At 39.7% G+C, this 22099-nt stretch overlaps 1 protein-coding gene across 1 annotated transcript in view; it reads left to right on the top strand.

Moving 5' to 3' along the window:
* The window catches only part of CLDN16 (claudin 16), a 36352-nt gene extending 26420 nt beyond the window's left edge, over window positions 1-9932 (top strand). The window contains exon 5 of the mRNA XM_074190646.1: window positions 7806-9932. Coding sequence (XP_074046747.1) covers window positions 7806-7939 — 134 coding nt within the window. The 3' untranslated portion in view covers window positions 7940-9932. The remainder of the gene's footprint in view (window positions 1-7805) is intronic.
* The last annotated feature ends 12167 nt before the right edge of the window (window positions 9933-22099 follow it).

Genomic DNA, 22099 nt, shown 5'->3' with positions numbered 1-22099 from the left:
GAGCCAGCTTTAACCAGTTGACAAGGACCTGCTTGTTAAATATTAACCTGCATGCCCTGTATAAGCACTGCTTCAGTTTGGTAAAAGTGTAGAAGAAGGTTCTGGAAATGAAGTCATCACCACACTGGAGGCCTCAATGGCAGCAATGATAATAACTAGTGTTTCTGTAGTTCTTTAAGCTTCAAAAACTGCTTTACATCCATTCTCATTTGAACCCCAGAAAGGTGGTTTTATGAAAATCTGGTCAATGCCAATGAGGAGAAAAGAAACAAATCAACCAAAAATGATATCTTACTCAGGTTTTTGTTAAAAACGGACATTTTTCTACAAATGTGGCATATTTGTATGGGTTCATGCATCTGCAGAGAGGACCCTAGGTCCCCTCTCCTCATCCTGTGCCCAGATGCCCTTGGGGTCTCCTGACCCATCAGATTCCCCATCCTCTCAAGCTGCTGCAGGAGCTCTTTCAGTTCAAAGGGCAGCCCTTCTTGGCAAGTCGGTAGCTTTTGCAGGTGCCTTTGGAGGAAGACCTAGGATGCTCTTGCCTGCCTCTGGGGAAGAAGAGATGATGGTGACAAAGTTAGAATATCCACAAACAAAAGAAAGTCAGAATTCAGAAGACTAGGAAAGAAAGAAGTGGCAATGGGGACAGGCCAAGGGTCCTAGGGTCCTCCATTCATTTTATCCCTAAGGGGGTGACTTCCACTACTTTCTATTCTCAGATGACCTTCAGTTTACATTGGATGCCACATGAATATAGATTTATTTTGATAATAACTCCTCCATTGGACTATGAGTTCTGTGAGGTCATAGACCTTGTTCTTGTCTTTCCTTGTGATCCAGTAGTAAACATGTAAAATGTTTGCTAACTGTCTGACTGAGTGACCCTGAACCCCAAACTTGGGACCATCTGGAAACAGATCTCTTGTTTTAGTGTAAAACAGAGCTTCCTGCCTACAACTCATAACAAAACTGTTTCCATTTGATATGCTGCCACATGATAGGTGTCTAATAAAGATCCATTCCAGAAATATCAATGAAAGGCCACATATGGACAGACATCACACTGTGTCTGTGCTCAGTATAGCAACAAGCATTTAGTAAAACTTGATAGACCCTGCAGAGGGCTGGGTATGGGGGGTGGACATGAGGCTCTGCCCTCAGTGAGCTTCCTTTTCTTGTACCATGTATGGTGTTGACACCATGGGTGTGTCTAAGGAAGTAGAGAAGGAAGTTGTCATAAAGAAATACAGTAAGGGGCGGCTAGGTGGTGCAGTGGATAAAGCACCGGAGTCAGCAGTACCTGGATTCAAATCTGGTCTCAGACACTTAATAATTACCTAGCTGTGTGGCCTTGGGCAAGCCACTTAACCCCATTGCCTTGCAAAAACTAAAAAAAAAAAAAAGAAATACAGTGAAATGGAAAGACAGAGAGTGAGACAGAGAGAGAGAGAGAGAGAGAGAGAGACACAACAGAGAGACAGAGGCAGACAGAGACAGACAGAAAGACAGAGACAGAGTCAGAGAGAGACAGAGAGAGACAGAGAGACAGAGATTCAGAGAGAGAGAGAGAGAGAGAGAGAGAGAGAGAGAGAGAGAGAGAGCATTTGACTTGGGAGGAGGGGAAGTCAGGGATCAGCAAATAATTACACATAAGGTCCTTTCAGAGAAGAGTTCTGAAGGGACCAGGAACTCCCAGGGCGGGAGATGCTGCCTGAGTCCACTGTAAGGCTGGGCAGACAACTAATGCAAATGTAACTACATGATATGCAGAGCAGGCATTGGAAACAGAGAAAAGGCCTGTTGGGACAGACTGTAGAGAGGAATAGATAACAAGACTGAAAAAGGAAGTCGAGGCAAGCTTGGGCAGGGCTTTCCATCAGAAGCAGAAATGCCTGTATTGAATATTAGAGATGGGCAATCATCGACGTTTATTCATTACAGTGTATTTTTGAATTCATTTCAGTGCACACCATTGAGTGGTTCATAAGGAAGGATATGGTGGAGGAGTACAAAAGAGCTCAGGAAAGGTCAAGGGGGAAGTATCGGAGTTTGATCATTCTGATGGCAAGAACCGTTTCCTGGTCCTCTCTTGGGGGAGGGCATCCAATTTATCTTTTCTGCATAGATTGTGAGCTCTTTGAGATTGGGAAATCTATTTTCCTTTTTTGCCTTTCTTTGCATTCCCAGTGCCTAGAGCTGTGTGCTGCCAAACAATGGGTTAATAAAGGCTTACTGAATTTGTAGAAAGCAGAAATTGGAATTATGAGACATCAAGGAAAGATAAACAGGGTTCTAGACTCGTTCATTGTCAGCCAATATTTGTCATATTTCCACTCCAAGGGATGGTTGTCATAAATGGATGGTTAGGAAGTCCTTATCTCTGCCCAAAGCTTTAGCATCAGTTATGATAATAACCACCATTTACAGAGTTTTCGAAGGTTTTTCCATAATGATTTCATTTGAAAATCACTATAAGCTGTGGGATTTCTCCAGATGTACTATTTACCACATCTACAATTTACAGTTGAGGAAAATGATCCTCAGGTTACTTGCCTAAGGTTACACAAATATTAAATGATGAAGGCAGGATTAATACTGAGACCATAGATTTATCTATCATAGCATCTTAGGCTTAGAGTAAAAAGGACCTTAGAAGCTATCTAATCCCACTCTCTTATTTTCCAGATGAGTAAACTGAGGTCTAGAGAAGTTACAGGTCTTGATCAAGCCCAATAGATATCAGAGCAGTGATTTGAATGTAGGTTCTCTGACTCCAAACCCCTTCTCGTGCTCCTTCTCAAAGCCCCTTCTCCATGATTCTTCTTATAAGAGATAAAATATTTATGCAAATAACTCAAAAACAATGTAAAATATGTAATTACTATTTAATATTATAGAAAAGCTTAGAGGTCTGAAAGAGTAAGCAATGCTGTTTGACAAAAGTGTAGGCTGTGAGAAGTGGGAGATAAAAATGGAAGGAGACTTGAGTCATGCATTGGGACATTCCATGCTAAACTGGAAGGGATTTTATTTAGTGGCCGATGGGGAGGCATTGAGGACTATTTGCCCATGATGAGATATTAGAGATATATGATCAGGAAATCAATTCACTAGCAAAAGACAATATGAGATGGAAGTAGAGAGAGCAGTTGGGAGACTGTTGTAATAATCCAGGCAAGAGAGATATGCTTGGGGAGATGCAGAGAAGAATTCAAGAATCTTAGACTTAGACTAGAAGGCACCTTGTTGTTTCATACTTTATTCTCAAAGACCATCACATCAGGGAGGTGATGCCATGAAATGTTCATGAATTAGACTAGATGAATTGGGGTGGGGAGGCTGGGATAAGTTGGATGCCCACATTTGATGGAACCGCTCCATACTTGATAGATGAGGAAGATGAGCTCTAGAAAGTTCAAGGAATTGACAAAAGTTCACACAGGTCAATATGGAAGGATTTGAACTCATGTCTTTATACTTCAAAACTACTATTCTTTTTAGTGAACTAGAGATAGAATTAATTGAATGTGGGGTCTCCTTAGATTAGGGTATGGGAGGAGGGAAGAGATCAGGAAGATGATGGCAATAGATACAGAAGTCAAGATATAAAAACATTTGGGGAGAACAAAGTGATTGTGACCTGAGTTTTTAGTATGACAAATTGGCATAGCTGACAGGAAATTTAGGAGAAACTGAACAAAAAACTATTGAAAATGGAGGTCTGGAAATCAGGAAAGAAGTTAGCTGTGAAGAGGCACATTTGTTAGGATTCTACAGAGCTTTTCTGTTTGAAACCAAGACTAAGGAAATCAAGGAAGGGAGTAAAGAATAAAGGAAGGAAGAAAGATAGAGAAAAGAGCTGTAAACCAGACAATGGGAAAATCCAAAATTTAGGGAACAGAAAAAGAAGAGAAACCTTGGAGGAAACAGGAAACATGGCTAGAGAGGTAGGAGGAGAGCCAGGGAGTGCAGTGTTACAGAGAATTTTAAGATAGAGTGAATGAAACAAAGAGGACAAGTAATGTAATTGGAGGTGATGTTTTGGATGTCATTTGTGATGTTAGAGAGTCCAGGTGGGAGGAGGAGTCACATTGTTGAAAGAAATGGCAAACCACTCCAGTTTCTGTCAAGGAAACCTTAAATAAGACCATAAAGAGTCAGACATGACTGAAGCAACTGAAAAATGGCCCCAACAACAAGGGATCTACATGAAGGCAGTTGTAGAACTATTAAATGCCTCACAATTCATGTGTAAACCTGACTCGCAGCTTAAATCACATCTGAATTCAAGTCTTCCTGACTCCAGGCCAGGGCTCAGCCACTGTTGCTCAGTTGCTTCATTTTCAAACCAGAGGAAGTGGTAGAGAGAAACAGGCACAAGATGGGATGTTTTTCCTATTTCCAACACTAAGAGACATTGAAGAAAGTCTTCCTCCATTTCTTTTCATTGACTAGGGGTCAATGAAGTCCTTGCCCAATCATTCAGATTAAGATTTCTGTCGATTGACTATTCTTGGGCTACCATATCTTTAGAATATTCTTTCCAAACTTTGCTGTATCAATCTTAATCTTAGATTCTTCTTATCCCAGCCTCCTCTAGCAGGTATCTATATCTTTAGGGAAGAATCCTGCATTTTACTGTGTCAGACATTCTAATCTGCACAATGTCCTAGAGTGTTAACCAGAAGTTAAGTGACTTACCCAAGATCACACAACTAGTAAGTATCTAAGGTCAGATTTGAACCTAGGTCTTCCTAGGGCAGTTAGATGGTGCAGTGCTCGGATCATGCGGTGCTAGAATCATGAGGACCTGAGTTTAAATCCGAACTCAGACAGATGACACTTAGTAGCTGTGTGACCTTGGACAAGTCACTTAGCCATGATTGCCTCATATCCAGGGCTACCTCCAGTTATTTTGATCTATATATGGTCACTGGACCCTGATGACTTTAGAGGAGGAAGTGAGACTGTTGACTCAGCACAGCCTCCCCTCAAATCCAATTCATGGCATCACCTCCCTGATGTCATGGTCCTTTTTGAGAGAGAAGGACCAACAAGAACAAGGGACCATTAATGAGAGCTAGGAGGTCCTAAGAGACTCGCTTTTCACTTGAAAGGAACCCCGTATGTTTTCCCCCATATAATTGATAATCTTTTTTAAAAATCTTATTTCCAGTTACAAATGTTTTTTTGCTCTGTTTCTCTTTCTATCAGTCTCTATCTCTCTCACAATTTCCCTCTTTCTTTTCTCTGTCTCTCTTAGATTGGTAGAATAAGTAGATAGAGCATTTGACCTGGAGTCAGGAAGATATGATTTCAAATCTTTCCTCAGATACTTACTTGCTATGTGACTCTGGACAAATCACTGCACCTTTGTCTGTCTCAGTCTCCTCATTTATCAAATGAGGAGGTAATAATAGCAGGACCGCCTAGAGGTGTTGTAAAGATAAAGAAATAATATTTGTAAAATATTTTGCAAACCTAAAAGCACTATATAAATACAAGTTATTATGGTGGTTGCTGTATGCAACTGAGCAAAGTACAATATTCTCCACCTGTAAAGCCTTCCACATAGTCCTCTAATCTATTATTTTGCCCTTAATTTATTAATTTATATTCACATTTTTCAAGTTTTTAATAAAAGTTTTCTCCCCCCACCACTGCATCCTTGAAATCATTAACCTTTCTGCTTCCTATAAGGCATCATTCTACATCATTACCAAGGTTATTTGAAGGCTTTTTGGTTAATCCATAATTCATTATCTTCCCAAAGATGCTCAAATCCCATTTAATTTTCTTTTAATATCAAGACACAGTTCTCATTCTTGCCCTCCCATCAGTCATCTAATGGTTTATAATGGGATACTGTGTTAGGTCCTTTAACATTAGTTAAACACTTTTTCTTTGGTTAAAAAAATTCATTTACCCATTTCTCCAAAAGAAGGAACAGTATTTTGAAGTAGTGTCTACGTCCACTATGTCCACTAGTCCAAAGTACATTGGACACTGAATAGCTCACCTTTTCCCAAGCCTGGTTTGTCCATGTCTCAACAATAGAGAGACAGTAGATCCCAAGATACAAAATGGCTCTGTAAAGGGAAGGAAGTCATGTGGGGATGAGATCTGGGACTTCTGAGGGATGACGGGCATGCACCTAGTCTTGACAAGTTCTAAAGAACATTCTCCCTCTGAGACTGAAGACTATGGAAAATTTTGAAGTAAAGGAGAGACTAGTGAAGGAGATCCATAGAACATGGAAGGTAAAAGACTGGCCATTATTATAGTTGCAATCTGTTTAATGGAAGGACACAAGGAAAGAGGACCTGAATTCAAATTTGGCCTCAGACAACTATCTAGCTGTGTGAGATCCCAGGCAAGACGTTGAAACTTTCTCTGCCTCAGTTTCCTCATCTAGAAAGTGAGAACAATAATAGCACCTACCTCCCAGGTTGCTGTGAAGATCTAATCAGATAATATCTAACCCTAGCATGGTACCTACCATTTAATTAACAGCATAAACGTGCTCATTGTGCTTCTTAGTTCTGGAGTAGGTACATGCAGACTTGAGTAGCTACAGAAAATTTCACTAGTTGTTAGGATTAAGAAGAGATTCCAGAGTTTGTAGAAAAGGCCAGTGGGTTCCAAGAGAATAATTTTGTGAGAACGTCATTCTGTTCTTCTCACCTTTGTATCTTGGGCCTTCCAGTTCAATACGGCATCTCTGACCTGGTATGACTGCAATGTTGATCTCACTTGAATAGCTAAGATCAGCATTACACAGTAATGCAAAGCTAATTGTTCCATTTTGGTCAGTACATCAGAACTATCATAAAAACCGTGAAAATGTGATTTTCTACCGCTTCTATCAATTTAAAAGATTGCTAATGATAATAATAAACAATAAGAAAAGATTGCTCATTGCTAACAAGCAACATTTATAAGCTAATATTTATATATTGCCTAATATGTAACAGATGTTGAGCTGAGATAAGTATTATCTCATTTATCTTCACCAGGACGCTGGGAGAAAGGTATTATTATTATTATTCACATTTTTACAGTTCAGGAAACCGAGGCAAATGGAGGCTAAGTGACTTTTCCAAGATGATCCAGTTAATAAGTGGGTAAGGTCAGCACTGAACCTGGGTCTTCCTGAATCCAGGCTCAGTATTCTGTCCACTGTACCACTATGCTATGCCAAATGATGCTGCCTAGCTATGTTCCAGAACAGTTATTTAAATGATAGGTTATTTAAATTAAATCTCTTGGACCTACCTAAATCTTAGACTTTAGTGTACGCAAGACCTGGGTTTGAATCCCACCTTTGATATTTACTGTCTATGTGACCAGAAGCAAATCCTTAAGTATTCAATGTCACTTTAAGGCTTATTATGTTCTGAGTAACAAATTAATTTCTATTCATTTAAAATAATATATTAGAGAGTCAGCATCTTGTTCTCCATTCACAGAATCATACATTATTTTTTAATTTATTTTTTTTGGCAAGGCAATGGGGTTAAATGACTTGCCCAAGGTCACACAGCTAGGTAATTATTAAGTATCTGAGTCTGGATTTGAACTCAGTTCCCCCTGACTCCAGGACAGGTGCTCTATCCACTGCACCACCCAGCTGCCCCAGATCACACATTATTATCTATACTTATGTGACGCTATGCAACATGTTACAACTTCTTTCCTCTTTCAGTTTGTCATATTTTCAAACAGAAAATAAGAGTAACTCATCTCCTTTTCTCTTTTCTTTTAGAATGCATTACTTATTTTTGTGTCATTACTTTTTACAGATTTGGGACCAGAGAGAAGCTATGCTTATTCCATAAGGAAGGCCTACTCCCATGCTGGGATCTCCATGGCCAAGTCCTACGTCCCCACTCGAACAGAGACGGCCAAAATGTATGCCGTGGATACAAGAGTGTGAATCTCCTTTCCCTCTTTGAGGCTGTGCTCACACATTACTCAAATGCCAGTCAGTTTAGTCAGCTCCATTAAGAGCCATCTAGTTAGGTGGATGCATTCAACTGAAAGGAATGGCAAGATCATTGGAAAATTTGACCTAAGGGCTTTGAGGACTGACTCTTCATTACTTCCATTTATGTTTTTCTCTCTTTTGCTTAGATGTTCATTCCCTTTTTTCATTAAAAAAGAAAGAAAGAAAATCCACTTTAGCTTTCGGGTCAAGTTACCCTTAACTTTGATACGTGTTTGGAATTTTTCTATTGGCGTTACAGATGACGACCTAGTGACATTCAACAGGATGTCTATTAGAGGAGAAAGCAAAATAATGTCCTCAAAAGAGCATAGATTAAGAGCCTGGAGACTAATGGTCTGCCTTCTTGCTCTCTTTGGCTCTTAGTTCCCTTTGGAATCTCAGTTCTATGAATCATACAATAAATATGAGAAAAGTTCAGCAAATCGATGTCCATAGTTATCCTCTTGCAGAGAAAATGAGAAGCCTTGGCAGCTGTAAGAAGTTGCCCCTGGTGGGAGAGTGAAGATGAAACACATTCCCTCCACATGCTAAATGGGCGGCTGCATTAGGAGACAAGTCCATGGGTGCCATTGGGTTAGGAATAATAGGCAAAGAGATTTGTTGTATTTCTGCCCCTGCTGCTGTCAAGGAGCCTGGGAGTGCCAAGGACTTGGACTGAAGCCTCATAGCCAAGACAAGAGTCTTGTCAGTCTAAGATTGCACTCACCTGGCTCCCTTTCCCTCAGACGTTGTGGCTGAATGGATGGTCCTTTCAAATGGAAGATTCCGGTTTTAGCAGAAATAAATTTGGTTGATGAAGCTTTCTAGAAATGCATACCTTCCCTGAGAAAAGTTCTGTAGTTCATGTAAAATAGGTTGTTTTCAGAAAATTCACAAAATCTCAAAGAAATTGGACATTGTGAATGTAACTGCTTTCATGTCTATGATGCAATCTTAATGAGTTTCCTTAAGAGTAATGGGGAGGGGGCAGTTAGGTGGCGCAGTGGATAGAGCACCCACCCTGGAGTCAGGAGTACCTGGGTTCAAATCTGGCCTCAGACACTTAATAATGACCTAGCTGTGTGGCCTTGGGCAAGCCACTTAACCCCACTGCCCTGCAAAAACCTAAAAGAAAAAGAGTAATTGGGGGCAAATGGCAGCTAGTGGGATAGAAGCCGTGACTAAAAATAAACCATTCAGATAGTCCTTCTGTTTTCCCATTCACATAATTTGGGGAGATAAGAAGTGCACATTCATGGGATTTTTAGGAAGAATCCTAAGTGTGGAAGTTAAGAGGGATTTTAGGGCAGCTAGGTGGCACAGTAGATAGAGCACTGGCCCTGGAGTCAAGAGGACCTGAGTTCAAATCTGAACTCAGACACTTCATAATGACCCAGCCATGTGACCTTGGGCAAGCCACTTAACCCCATTTGCCTTGCAAAAAGAAAAAAAAAACCTAAAAAAAGAGGGATTTTAATGAATATCTACTCTCATACCCATATTGGGTAACTGAGGACCCTGTGGTTTCAGAAATTGAGATGATTTGACCAAGGTCATATGGTGAGTACACAACAGAGCTAGAATGAGGTTCCAGCCTCCTGGTTAGCCCAAATTCTTTCTCCTTTGCCTCCAAATAATTGACCTTGCTAGTGGCTCTTAGAAAACCACAAAAAAAGCCAAAATTTAGTGTCAATCAGATTAGAGAAGAGGAGCTTGACGTATATAAGATGCAAGAAAACCAGGTTTTTCTTCATCCTTTGTCCCCGTATATGAAAGATGAAAGTTGACCTGGTTGTATTATATGAGAAAGAAGGGACAGTCTTTCAGGGTAACTTTGACAATTTTCTTTTCTTGTCCTTTCTTAAGGCCTCTCTTTTTTTTTGTATGAATGAGTATGTCAGAGATGATAGTGACAGTTGAAGAGGACAAATGATCCAAGACATTTTCTCACTAAAATGATTTTCAATAAAAAATGTTTTTTTTCTAATGAGTTTGATTGTTAATTTTCTAACTGGGAATTGTTTTCTTATTATCACATCTTAAGGAGACAAAATGTATTTTGGGGGGTTGTGCCCATGCTACATGTAATGTAAGATGTACAAGATTGGTGAAGGGAAATGGAACATACTCCCTCTTTTCAACTACTCAACCATCAATTCTTCCAACTTCATGGCCCAAAAGGGGACTTTGCTGCAATCTCACTGTGCAAACCTCTTGATGATGAGTGACACGTGAGCAGTAATACACCCTCTGAGCCGTCCCATGATTCATGAGCTTTGATATGACACTCTTTGGGGTTCACTCCCCCAATTCACTTTGGCATTGGCAGCTTGGATCTCCTCAAGCATTATTATGGTGGTGATTACTCCCAGGGTTCATATATTGTCCATATATATCTATATATATATCACTTTCCTCCTGACCTAAAGACAAGAGCCCCCCCCCCCAAGGTCTTTCTCTAAACAATCATCCAGTACTTTAGCAAAAACTAATGAGCTTTAGTCTAATGGTCTGGGAAGAACAGTGGTCACAGAGATAGAAATACATGCCAGGTCAGAAGGAGAAACGAAAGAAGAGAATGGACACACATATAAAATAGGGTAGTAAGGGAAGGGATGCATGCTTCCAAGCCTGTTCTAAACTGCAGAGCTTCCAGATCTTGATGCCCTTTCTTTTTGAAGTGTGTTACAGTCTATGATATCAGAGATGGATGCCTCAGTGTCCCATTCAGCTGGCCTGACTCTTTACTGGGGACAGATTATCTGCTGTATGAACAGTTTAGCCCTCCTTTACACACACAGGAATGGATCTATGGGAAATTGAGGGGAGAGGTGTGTAGGAAGTCTCTCCTTTCTGCCATTTACTCACCCCCTCCCCACACTGATTGTGTCCCTTCCTTATTTTAGGGGATTAGCACTCCAGGTTCAACTAACCATCCTTGTCCGTCACAGCTTCCTAGCTGACTGACCCATATTCTCATGGATTGAGACAAGCAAGTTACTTGGTTGGTCAACTGGTTTCTACCAGAGTTAACTAGACTGGTTCATACAGGTTATTCTGTCACTGGTCACCCTTGCTGGTAGGCCAGGCTGGACATGGCAATTGACCCTGAAGCAGTTGCTACTGGACAAGGCCAGGTTGGTCACTCGGCTCCCAACAAACTACTGCCAAATTAGGCCTGCAGGGCTCTCTGGTGCCAGACAACTGGTCCTTGAATGGGATAGATAGGGCATGTGATGGTTAAGCTAGTTTTGGTCAATTGGCTCTCTGCAGGGTTTATCTGTCAGATGGATAACTCACTGCACTTCAAGGGCTCAGTCTTCAATGGGCACATGCATCACCTCGAGCTATTGGCAGGACTAGGTGGTACTATATTCTCTTCATATGAATCATTACCTATTCTTTTGATCATACATTGGCCCATAGGCTAGAACTGATAGAAGTCTTATCTTTGATCCCCTCAGAAGTTTGGGTTTTTTTAAGGTTGACAACCTCTAGGCAGGTCACAGCAGAGGTCTATCCTCTCCTTTGTGACCATCCTTCCTGCTTTAGGTCACATCACTCAAATAACACCCTTTTTTCTGTAATATGGATTTCTTCTGTTCACATTTTTTCCACCTCTTTTATACACTCAGGAATGGATCTATGGGAAATTGATGGGAGGGGTGTGTAGGAATTCCCTCTTTTCTGCCATTTACTCATCCCCCCAGTGATTGTGTCCCTTCCTTATTTTAGGGATTAGTGCTCCAGGTGCAACTAACCATTTAACATCAGACTAACTTTTTTAAAAATTTTATTTATTTAAGGCAATGGGATTAAGTGACATGCCCAAAGTCATACAGTTAAATTTCAGAGACAAGATTTGAAGTCAGATCCTCCTGACTCCAGGGTCAGTGCTTTATTCACTGCACCACCTAGCTGCCCCTCAGACTAACTTTTACCATGGAATACTTACATTTCTATCAGCACCCTGGGGTATACCTCCCTCCCCCATCACTCTATTTCAATCTCTGGGAAAGTGAAGGAAAAAGATTAGCCTAAGAACTTTGGCTCCCATAGCAGTCCCACCAAATTCAATAGCAACATCTCACTGGGCTCCCATCCCTAACCCTTATTCCTCATGGTTTGCATTCTGAGCTGGTCTGGATTTCTGGACTCTCAGAATCCCACCGATCAAGATCTCAGATCAGAATGTCCATTCCCTACACCTAGTAAAGGAGGAGGCCACAATGAAGTGAGGAGAGGGGACCTTTAGGATCTCTCTCCCAATATATCATCCCTTATTGCCTGTAATGAGTGAAGAATTTCTTCACCCATAGATAAGAATGAAGAAAAAATAAGAATTGACATTCTGTCTTTGTAACCAATTGTATAAAGGACTGCTCTCATCTAGGCAATAAATCAATCCAGATTGTTCACAAGTATTTTCAGTTCTCCTATATCCCAGAAGCAGATATCCTCAGTGTATTTAATTTAAGGGAAACCATCTTAGGAGGTTTAGGCTTCCAACTTCCCCATAATCTTGTATTATGATGATTAGTTCTAAATTAGGTGGTACACTTCCCAGAGTTCTTTTATGGTCTTATGCAGCTGAGTGGCTGGGAACAAAGATAGGAATCAGTTGTTGCCCTATGGACAGATTGCTTGTATTTACTGATGTCTTTGTGTCCAATTGAGTTATTCCAGATTCAGTTTATCTCTAAAATATGAAATCTTGAGTTTCTTTAAGGATTCCTCCTTTGCATGTTAATGGTTATCTCTTATGGCCTTTCCCAATCTTTTGACTTTATTGAAGTCTCTTTGGGATCACTCTTCCAGTTAGTACCAGAAATGGATCAAAGCTCTCCTTATACTCAGAAAATCACAAGATATTTCATAAAAATAGAACTTTTTCTATTAAGAGGACATCTCACATGGGAGGATTGGGGCATTGATGCATTGCTGGTGGAGTTGTAAAATGATCCAACCATTCTGGAGAGCAACAGGTCAAAAGAAAAATAAAAATGTTTATTACCTTTGACCCAGCAATTTCAATTCTAGGCCTATATCCAGAAGAAATTGTTAAAAATGGGAAAAGTTCCATATGTTCCAAAATATTCACAGCAGCTCATATTGTAGTGGCAAAGAATTTAAAATTGAAGGGATGACCCTCAACTGGGAAATGGCTTAACAACTTATAGTACATGAATACTATGGAATATTATTGTTCTATAAGAAACCATAAATGGTCGGACTCTAGAGAAGCATGGAATGACTTACAGGATCTGATGCTGAGTGAAGGGAACAGAACCAAGAAAACAATGTACACATCAGCAACAACATAGTGAGATGATCAACCTTGATGAAAACAGCTCTGCTCAGCAGCAGTTCAGAGAGCTAGGACAACTGCATTAGACTGGCTATGGACAATGTTATCCCCATCCCAAGGAAGGAAAACAAAATAAAAGCCCCCAAATCCTCTTCAGCCTCTGATGAACATTTTGTAAAATTTCTCTTACGCATCTCTTTCCCTTAATCCTAATTCCTCATATCAAAAATAACCAATATGTAATCATGTTTATGAAAAATAGATATGTGGGGTGGGAAGGGAGAGTGGAAGGAAATTTGAGAACTTAAAAATATGCATGTGTATATGGATGAATAAAGGACACCTCATGCACCTTGATAATTCAGAGGAATTTTTGTGCTTTAATGAGCATTGAGTCTCATTGGTGTAGGTGTTTACTCTAAAGAGGCAGATCTAGCCCACTTACATGTTCTCACCCTCTGAGATTCTTGCTCATGTTCTTTTAGAAGCAACAGCTCTTGCTCAATTGTTTCATGACCCCATTTGGGAGATATTCTTGACAGAGATACTGGAACCATTTGTCATTTCCTTCTCCAACTCAATTTATAAAAGAGGAACTGAAGAAGGTTAAGTGACTTTCCCATGGTCACACAGTTTGCATGGGAATGAAGCCAGATTCAAACTCATAAAGATGAGTCTTCCTCATTTCAAGGTCAGAGTTCTAGTGACTAAATCACCTTATTTGTCGCTTTACTGTTCACCAGTGTTTAAAGTCTATAACTTGGTGACCCAAAGAGTCACCGTGACAGGGTTTGATCTCAAATTGGTCTTCTTTTGCTTTATTGTTTCCATTTGGATTAATCTAGGGTGCTGAGTTCTAGGAGCAGGGCAGAATTGAAGCAGCTCAAAGGACATATGAGTTACGTAAGTTTAGCATAAACTCCCTAGGTTGTTTACATGGACTATTTGTGCCCAGCTTGAGATAGATCATTCCAAACTTGAATGGGTCTGATCCCCCACAGTCAGACACACTGAAACTCATCTCTAATGTAGTGATGTCATTTTGGACTTCTTCCATTATGAAGGACAAGAACTAGCCTAGTAAAGTCTGCTTCTGCCAAATATTTGATTTCATGGATGTTTGGGCATCCTAAGCAAAGATAGTGTGGCATGCCAGGCACTCATCATGCAGCATAGTCATTGTCTCTAGAACAATCTTTTCTTACTGCACAAGAAATGTCTAAGATTGAGGATTCACAGACCCTCTTGAAAAAAATGTAAAATCGGAAGCTATCCTAATAGAGTGTAAACTCTTCCTTAGAAGGGAATGGAATGTGAGCTGTGATTGCTGTTGTTGTTGAAGCTCTGGTATTTATCAGAAAGACGGTGTCCCCAAGTTTCTCGAAGACTTGGAATATTGCTTTTGTTTAGACTCCCCTCAGATGGAAACGTGTCTTGGAGACCAAGGACAAAGCAAATACTTTCTCAATAGGCCACCACAGTCCAAGAATGGCAGTGGTTTTGTTCGCTAAGGACAATGTTAATCAGACATATGACAGATGGTCCTTTCTGTCTTCTAAGCATCAGGATGTATCAGAAATTTTATTCTCTCTGAAAAGGCATTTTCTAGGACATTGATGTAAAAGGGGGAAAAGATATGTGATGATGGTATGAGGGGGTAGGAGTTTATAAAAGAGTTTTGGTTTGTTTGCTTGTTTCTAGAATGGGGAAGAAAGGTATATTTATGACCAGTAGAAGAGTCACTTTAAAATGGTAATATTTTGTCTCAACCATCAGCCACATAGAAGAATTAGAGGAAAAATTATTTTGTTTGATAGCCATCCAAAGCAGGTTTTCCTTTAGAAATCTGTTCTGCTACATCAGTGAGACCTCATTTTGTCAAAGACCACATTGCTGTCTGTTTTTGTCTTCCTCTCTTTAACATCAAAGATTGGGAGTACAGATTGGGAACAATATCCCAAATAATCCCCATGCTGATCTCACTTTTTCCATTTAGACTCCTGTGAGTTTTCCTACAAGGAATCACAAAAGATCTCAGCTAATGATTCAGGGGTTGACTTTGGGTGGGTCAATCATTTTATGCTTCATTTTTCTCATTTAAAAAATCAAAAAACAGGGGGCGGCTAGGTGGTGTGGTGGGGGGTGGCTAGGTGGCGTAGTGGATAAAGCACCAGCCCTGGAGTCAGGAGTACCTGGGTTCCAATCCGGTCTCAGACATTTAATAATTACCTAGCTGTGTGGTCTTGGGCAAGGCACTTAACCCCCATTTGCCTTGCAAAAAAAAAACCCTATAAAAAACAGCAAAAAAGAAATCATTGCTTCCTATTCCTTAAGAATATGGGAAATGACAAGTAATAAAATGCAGTAATAGCAAAAAAAAATCATTTGTTTAAAGGTTAAACTGCTATTTTTGCGGCTAATATTAACAATTCATTCTTATTCATTATGGACTTATTATAATGGAAATCAACTTAGTCTAATAACCATTTTTTAGTTTGATAACTATTTGAAAATACACATACATTCCCCCTCACCAAGTTTTTGGGTCACTGAGGATAAAACCATAGACAGTCTGTAGGTGGTTTTCAATTAAGTCTATAGGTTTCCATAAGATCATAGAAGTTGAAATTGGTCTAATAGGCAAAACTTTTACTATTCTCTTTAGGAGGAGGAGAGTCCCTATTTCTATCTCTTCCCCCCAAAGAGAGGAAACATATTTTCTTTCTTTTAAAACATTAAGGGAAATGAAATGCCCCACTTTTTTCATGGCCCACCCTAAAGAGAGACCAAGCTGATTTTGTTCTGTCTTTTAAAGAAGCCAGGACCCTCTTTCTCCACTACAAATTAGTTCTAGCTTTTGGAGAAATTGGTTTGACTCCAACACAGTGGCTCCTGGGAAGCCAGCCCTGGAAAACCACAGGCTGTTGTGGATTGTCAGCAAATGTTTCCAGGGCTTATTTCCTTTCTCCTAGTCTCAAGCTCTTTCCAAAATTTGCTAAGAAGGATATCTGTGGTCTGCTTGTGGGGCTGCAGACAGTAAATTTTCAATCTGAATAAATTTTCCAGAAGTCTAACCCAATTGATTCCCCCATGGAGATGAAATAGAATGCAGAGAAACCTTGGCCTTTGTTTTCATGGTTTTGCTGTGGGATGACCCATTGCTGGTATTGTCAGAATGACATTGTGACCAAAGGAAAGGGTGAAAGCAATCATGGCAGATATTCATATTAGGCTTTGTTGGACCAGGGCATGTCTATTAGGGTCAGACACTGCAGTGTAAGATCATATACCACTTAGGGGCAATGAAAAGAAGTTGGCTTGCGGTCATGGATTGCTGGGCTGACCTCAAAGTGGTTTGCAGGCTGGAAACTGAAATGTATTCATCAGTGATATACATAAGTCATACCATTTACTTTGAACCTTTTCAGTGTCATTTTTCTTTTACCCTCAAACTCAAATTTGAAAATGTAGATGCTTTAAGGATGATATTCTAGAATCATGAAGCATGGGCCAATGGAAAAGAAGAAAATCAAACCAAACCATGGGGCCTAGAGTTGGAGGATTCCAATTTTAATTCTCACATCCTCAGATTAGTGACCTTCTCGGAGTTGCTTCATTTTTTCCAAAACTCAATTTCTCCCTCTGGGAAATGGCAGGACTTAGATTGTCTAATTACTGAGTTCTCTTTGACTAATGAAGCCTCATTATGAGGCTTCCCAACACCTGCTCTATTCCTGATAGTATCTAGAGTCTCTATATTCTTCTCTCAATAATGAATGACCCTTATTCTCTCATGTGTCTCAAAGATTTCTTGATTGGCCAAGCAATATCCATGTTGTTCTATGACATTAACTGAATGATGCATTGGGCAGTGACCAGTCTAGAGAACAATAAATTCACTTTTTCTACTCCATTGATAGCAGTACAATAACCACAGTGGGACAGGTACTGAGTGACCCCATTTCAAGCCTTCATTGTGTTTCATTATCTTCGTGTTATGAAAGATCATTACTCTAAATACATCAGTTAAAAAATAGTACTATGAATGCATTGATATAGAGAGCTCTCAGAGGAGCAAACTCCCTTCTATCAAGAATTTATAGGCATAGAGTTTCCTAGGATACTGAGAAGTTTAGATTTGCCTAAGGCAAATCTAGACTGATGGAACCTGAGCCTAGGTCATATATATTTAAATATGAAAGTCAATGTAGCGGACAATTCAAGGACTAAGTTTTAAGAGTATATTACATATGCACTATGTATACATAAAGTCAGAAGACACACACACATAGATATTAAATATAATATATGTAATTAATAATAATTAAATTAACATGTAAATCAGAAAAGAAACACAGTCACATATATCCACACTCCAAAATACAGTCCAATGCCAAACAATTTTGCTGATCATAACAGGGGTCTGTCCAATAAGGCCAGTTTTTCTGAACATGTAGTACACATCCTGATTATGTAATAGATGGACAGGTAATATTCCTGGTCCTAATGCTACAGGCCTTTTTTTCTTTCCCAATTGCTTATACTGCGTGAGCAGAGAATTACAATAATTTTTGTTGGAGAGAGAGATTATGGGCATTTGTCTGCCCACCTGAGCTATCACTATGTGATCCATGAATGTTCTTGCTTCTTCCTCTATTATGTTTTTTTCTCTCTCATCACGAGGTACAAGAGTATTCAGAATAATGTTATGACCTTGTGAGACTTGAAATGTCTCAAGAGAAAAATATGAGAAGTCTGGTGGCCAGAGCTGAGGTTAGGGTTTGTCCTCCACCCACCCAGATCCAAGGAATAAATGAGATTCAACCCAATAATAGATTGACCTTTCATTCAAGAATCTGGGTACTATAAGAGATAATGACTGGAAGTGACATTGATGGAAGCAAATCCTTTGGAGAAACTCCTTGAAGCTTGATCTCACTCTCCCCAGTGATTGAAGCGATACAGGAGAGATTAGGTTCTCACAAATATTGGTGAGGGTAATATTTGTATTTCTCTTCTTGCTATATCATTTCAGTAAGTATCCCTTTACAATAGAAAATTTAAATTAATTGATTAAACAAAATTATACACTAATTATGACTGTTTGATCCTGGGGTGAACACCACAGAATGAAGACTCAAACTTTAGTATTAAGGAAGATAGCATTCTGAAAATGCTGAAAGGATGCCTAGATCTGGGGGTCCTTACTCAACAGTGTTAAGTGGGAATGGAGAAAAGAATCTTCAAAGCTTTCAAGTGCTACAAATCATTATTCACTATTTGAGATGATCCACTCTCTTGACATAATCAAGAACTCATTACTTTGCGAAATCACAAACCACAGTCCACACTCCTACATTTTAAAGACAACATCAATAATAATGATGTTTGTCCTTCATTCTCTTAGAAGACCATGATGTGATGTCAGGACAAGCAGATGAACTAATTGTATGTGAGTGAGGGGTGCTGTGCTAGGTCACCAGCCCCACTTTCACCTCTAGAGCCATCTGGGTCCAGTATCCAGATAGGAATCAGGAGGACTGGCGATGGCCCTGGATGCCAGGCAATCAAAGTTAAGTGACTTATCCAAGGTCACACAGCTAGTAAATGTCAGAGGCTGGATTCGAATTCCCTTCCTCCTGATTCCAAGACCAATGCTCTATCCACTGTGCCAGCCATGCAGAAACAGTTAGTGATGAAGCATATTAAAGACCTGCACTCATTCTAATTGCTGGAATCCCATCATCTGCTAAAAATTCATTCTTCATGATGGTCACAAAATGAAATAAAAACCCACTCTTTCAGTGTGGGTCAAGTCTTTGGGAACAATCATTTTATAATGATATAATCATTCAGGGAAGGGAGTCTTAATTTAAGTCAATTTAGCAAATAAGATTAAGTGCATTCATGAAACCCTATGCTGGACCTTATCCTCTCCCTCAAGGCAATTCCATTCTACTTGAGAACAAATGCAAAGAGCTAAAGAAGTGTTCAGTTCTTTGAGGAAGGAGGAAGTACTAATAAGTGAATAAGAAAAAGTTTCTCAAAGGAAGCTGAGGTGAAGCCAAACATCCCCAAAGTCCAATTGAAGAAAGTCATATTTCAGTTTGTGAAGAGTACAGATATAGATATAAAGGTAGGACATAGGATGCAGAAAAGGCCACAGGGTAGCAATTACCTAGCTTCTGAGATTGCCCAGAGATTTCCTGGGTCCTTCAAATTTCCCTTTCCTCTCACAGGTTCTTCTCCAAATGAGAATGAGAAGCAGATAATTCACTTGATCCAATGATAACTACTCCACCATTGGTCTCAAAGGCTATATTACTTGCTATAAGTCAACCTTCCTTTTATTATAAGTTTTTGGTTTGGTTTGGTTTTTTTCAAGGCAATGGGATTAGGTGACTTGCCTGAGTTCACATAGTTAAGTATGTATTAAATGTCTGAGATCTGATTTGAACTCGGGTCCTCTAGACTCCGGGGCCAGTGCTCTATCTTCTTCACCACCTAGCTGTCCCCAAGTAAGCTAACATTCTAAGGGCCCATGCCAAGAGAGATATCCCAAGGGGATTGAGAAAGAAAATGGAAAAGGTTCTGAAATAAAGAGGAGAAACAAAGAATAGGGATTGGAGGCAGCTTTTTAAAGCCAACTTCCCTTCTGTACCTTCTCCATTTAGAAATATTTCTCCTTGTGCCATCTAGTGGCCACAACCCTTTTTCATCAGGGTAAGTTTCCATGCTTCCCCCTCCTCTTATGTCCCCTCACAACAAGATGAAGGAGAGCATGACATCAACCAGGTATCTAATGGCTGCCATGGAAACAAGAGGCACAAGACATCCAGTGACAAGAAACTTAGTGTGTTGAAGCTGGAAGATACCATAGTGATGATCTGATCTAACCCCTAAATGCATTGTGGAGGAAGCTGAGAGATGTAAAAACTAAGTAAATTGTCTTTATTGCTTATATAAAGTACAATGATTTACCTGTGGTATGACCATGGGCAAATCCTACATTCTCACTGGACCTTACTTTCACCTGTAAAATGGATATAATTATGCTTGCCATACTTACCTCAAGGTGCTCTGTTAAAATGATGCTAAAATGAGATAATACATGAAAAGGATTTGGAAACTTTTGCAAATTCTTCATATTGAGGAACACTGGTGAACTCCATCTGCCTCCCTCCCCCAATGAGTAACTCTTATTTTAGGCTCTTACCATATGTAGTTACATTTCAGGGGTGTCATTTAACGGATGGTATTTTCAAATCCATAGCAAAAGTCAGCTGTGTAAAATGCAGGCTTATGTCATGTGTTATTCAAGATTTATCCACTAAGGTCCCTTTCAACTCTGAAGTCCAAGGATCTTCCCAAAGTGCTTTCAAATGGTAGATGACCTCTGCATTGTTGACATTTGCCTTTTTCTATATGTGCAAAAATTGAGGTCAGTTTTTGTTACTCTTCCAAAAAAAATTGGTGTTCTGGTGATGAATCTCACTCAGTTAAACTAAAAACAGTTCCATTTTATATGAAATTTTGAACTTCACATGACAGCCCTATGGTACCCTATCTGCCCCAACCCTTTGGTGGCTCTCTATTGTCCCTAGGAAAAATTATAAAATCTTCAGTGTGACATTTAAGGCTTCCCATCATACTCCTCCCACCTCCTTTTACAGTCTTGTCATATCCATGTCCAAGGCAGTGCCCATACAACAATCTTCTTCCACCATGGTGCCTTTGCATAGGACATCCTTCTTGTGGGAGGCATTTCCTCCTTGTCTTCATCTCCCAGAATCCCTAACTTCTTCCTAAACCCAGAGAAGGTGGTAGATCTGATGGGAAGCTCTCTCTTATTAGTCTTCTCTCCATCTTGGAATTTGTGTTGTTTTGTATATACTTTAGTATGACTTCTATTCATTTGTATTATCTCTCTCATCCAGTGGAACTAAAGTTTCTTTAGGAACTTTTATTTTGGTCCTTGAATGCAGGTGCTTCCTGGCTATTTGGTAAATCCCCAAGCCATTTGCCATAATCCCAGTAAGACCCTGCCTCAGAAGGTAGGATGATGAGTCTTTAAGGTCCTTGATCCTTTACTCTATCCCATAAGCAGTGTCTATGATGTGCCCTAGGAGAAAGAAATCTATCTAGCAGGATCAAATGTGAATCAACCTCTTGTGGTTGTTTTAACTTCAATCTTCACTCAAATCTATGCATTTTTGGTGATGTGATATGATAGCTTTTCTTTACACATTCTGGGGTCAAAACAAACAAAACAAAAAACTGTCTTTTTTATGGTAGAGAAGAATGAGAAACCAGGCCATCAAAATAGTGCCTCCAGAAGCCACGGTTGCCTTCAAGTCCTCAAATAATAAACATTAGGCAGTTTTTTTTTCTCTTGAAATGATCAGGATAGAAAATGACCTTCTGATTCAGATATTTTTAGAGTTAACACCAGAAGTTATCCATGACATGAGGGAATTAGATCAAGAGAGGCAACAGGTCCCAGACAGGTGGATAATTTGACCAGGATCACCTGGGGGTCCCAAGTTGCAGACTTGGGACCATAGACACCCATTCGTTGGGACTAACAATTTCTTTTGATTAAGGTACCTAACAATCCTTTGTGACTCATAATATGAATCAAAAACAATATTTCTTATGAAAATTGAGTTGTTCTATTTCTGGTCTCTCACATTAAACCTTGAGGCCAGTGTATAGCAAAGTAAGTGAACTTGGTTGTAGACTGAAAATGCTTCATTGATTCCATCCATTGCCAAGGTCGGGTTCTGAATCCATGAGAAAAG

The sequence above is a fragment of the Macrotis lagotis genome, chromosome 6, assembly GCF_037893015.1.
Source record: "Macrotis lagotis isolate mMagLag1 chromosome 6, bilby.v1.9.chrom.fasta, whole genome shotgun sequence".
Classification (NCBI taxonomy): Eukaryota; Metazoa; Chordata; class Mammalia; order Peramelemorphia; family Peramelidae; genus Macrotis; species Macrotis lagotis.
The sequence above is the reverse complement of the archived record's forward strand: the minus strand, read 5'-3'. Positions and strand labels throughout refer to the sequence as shown.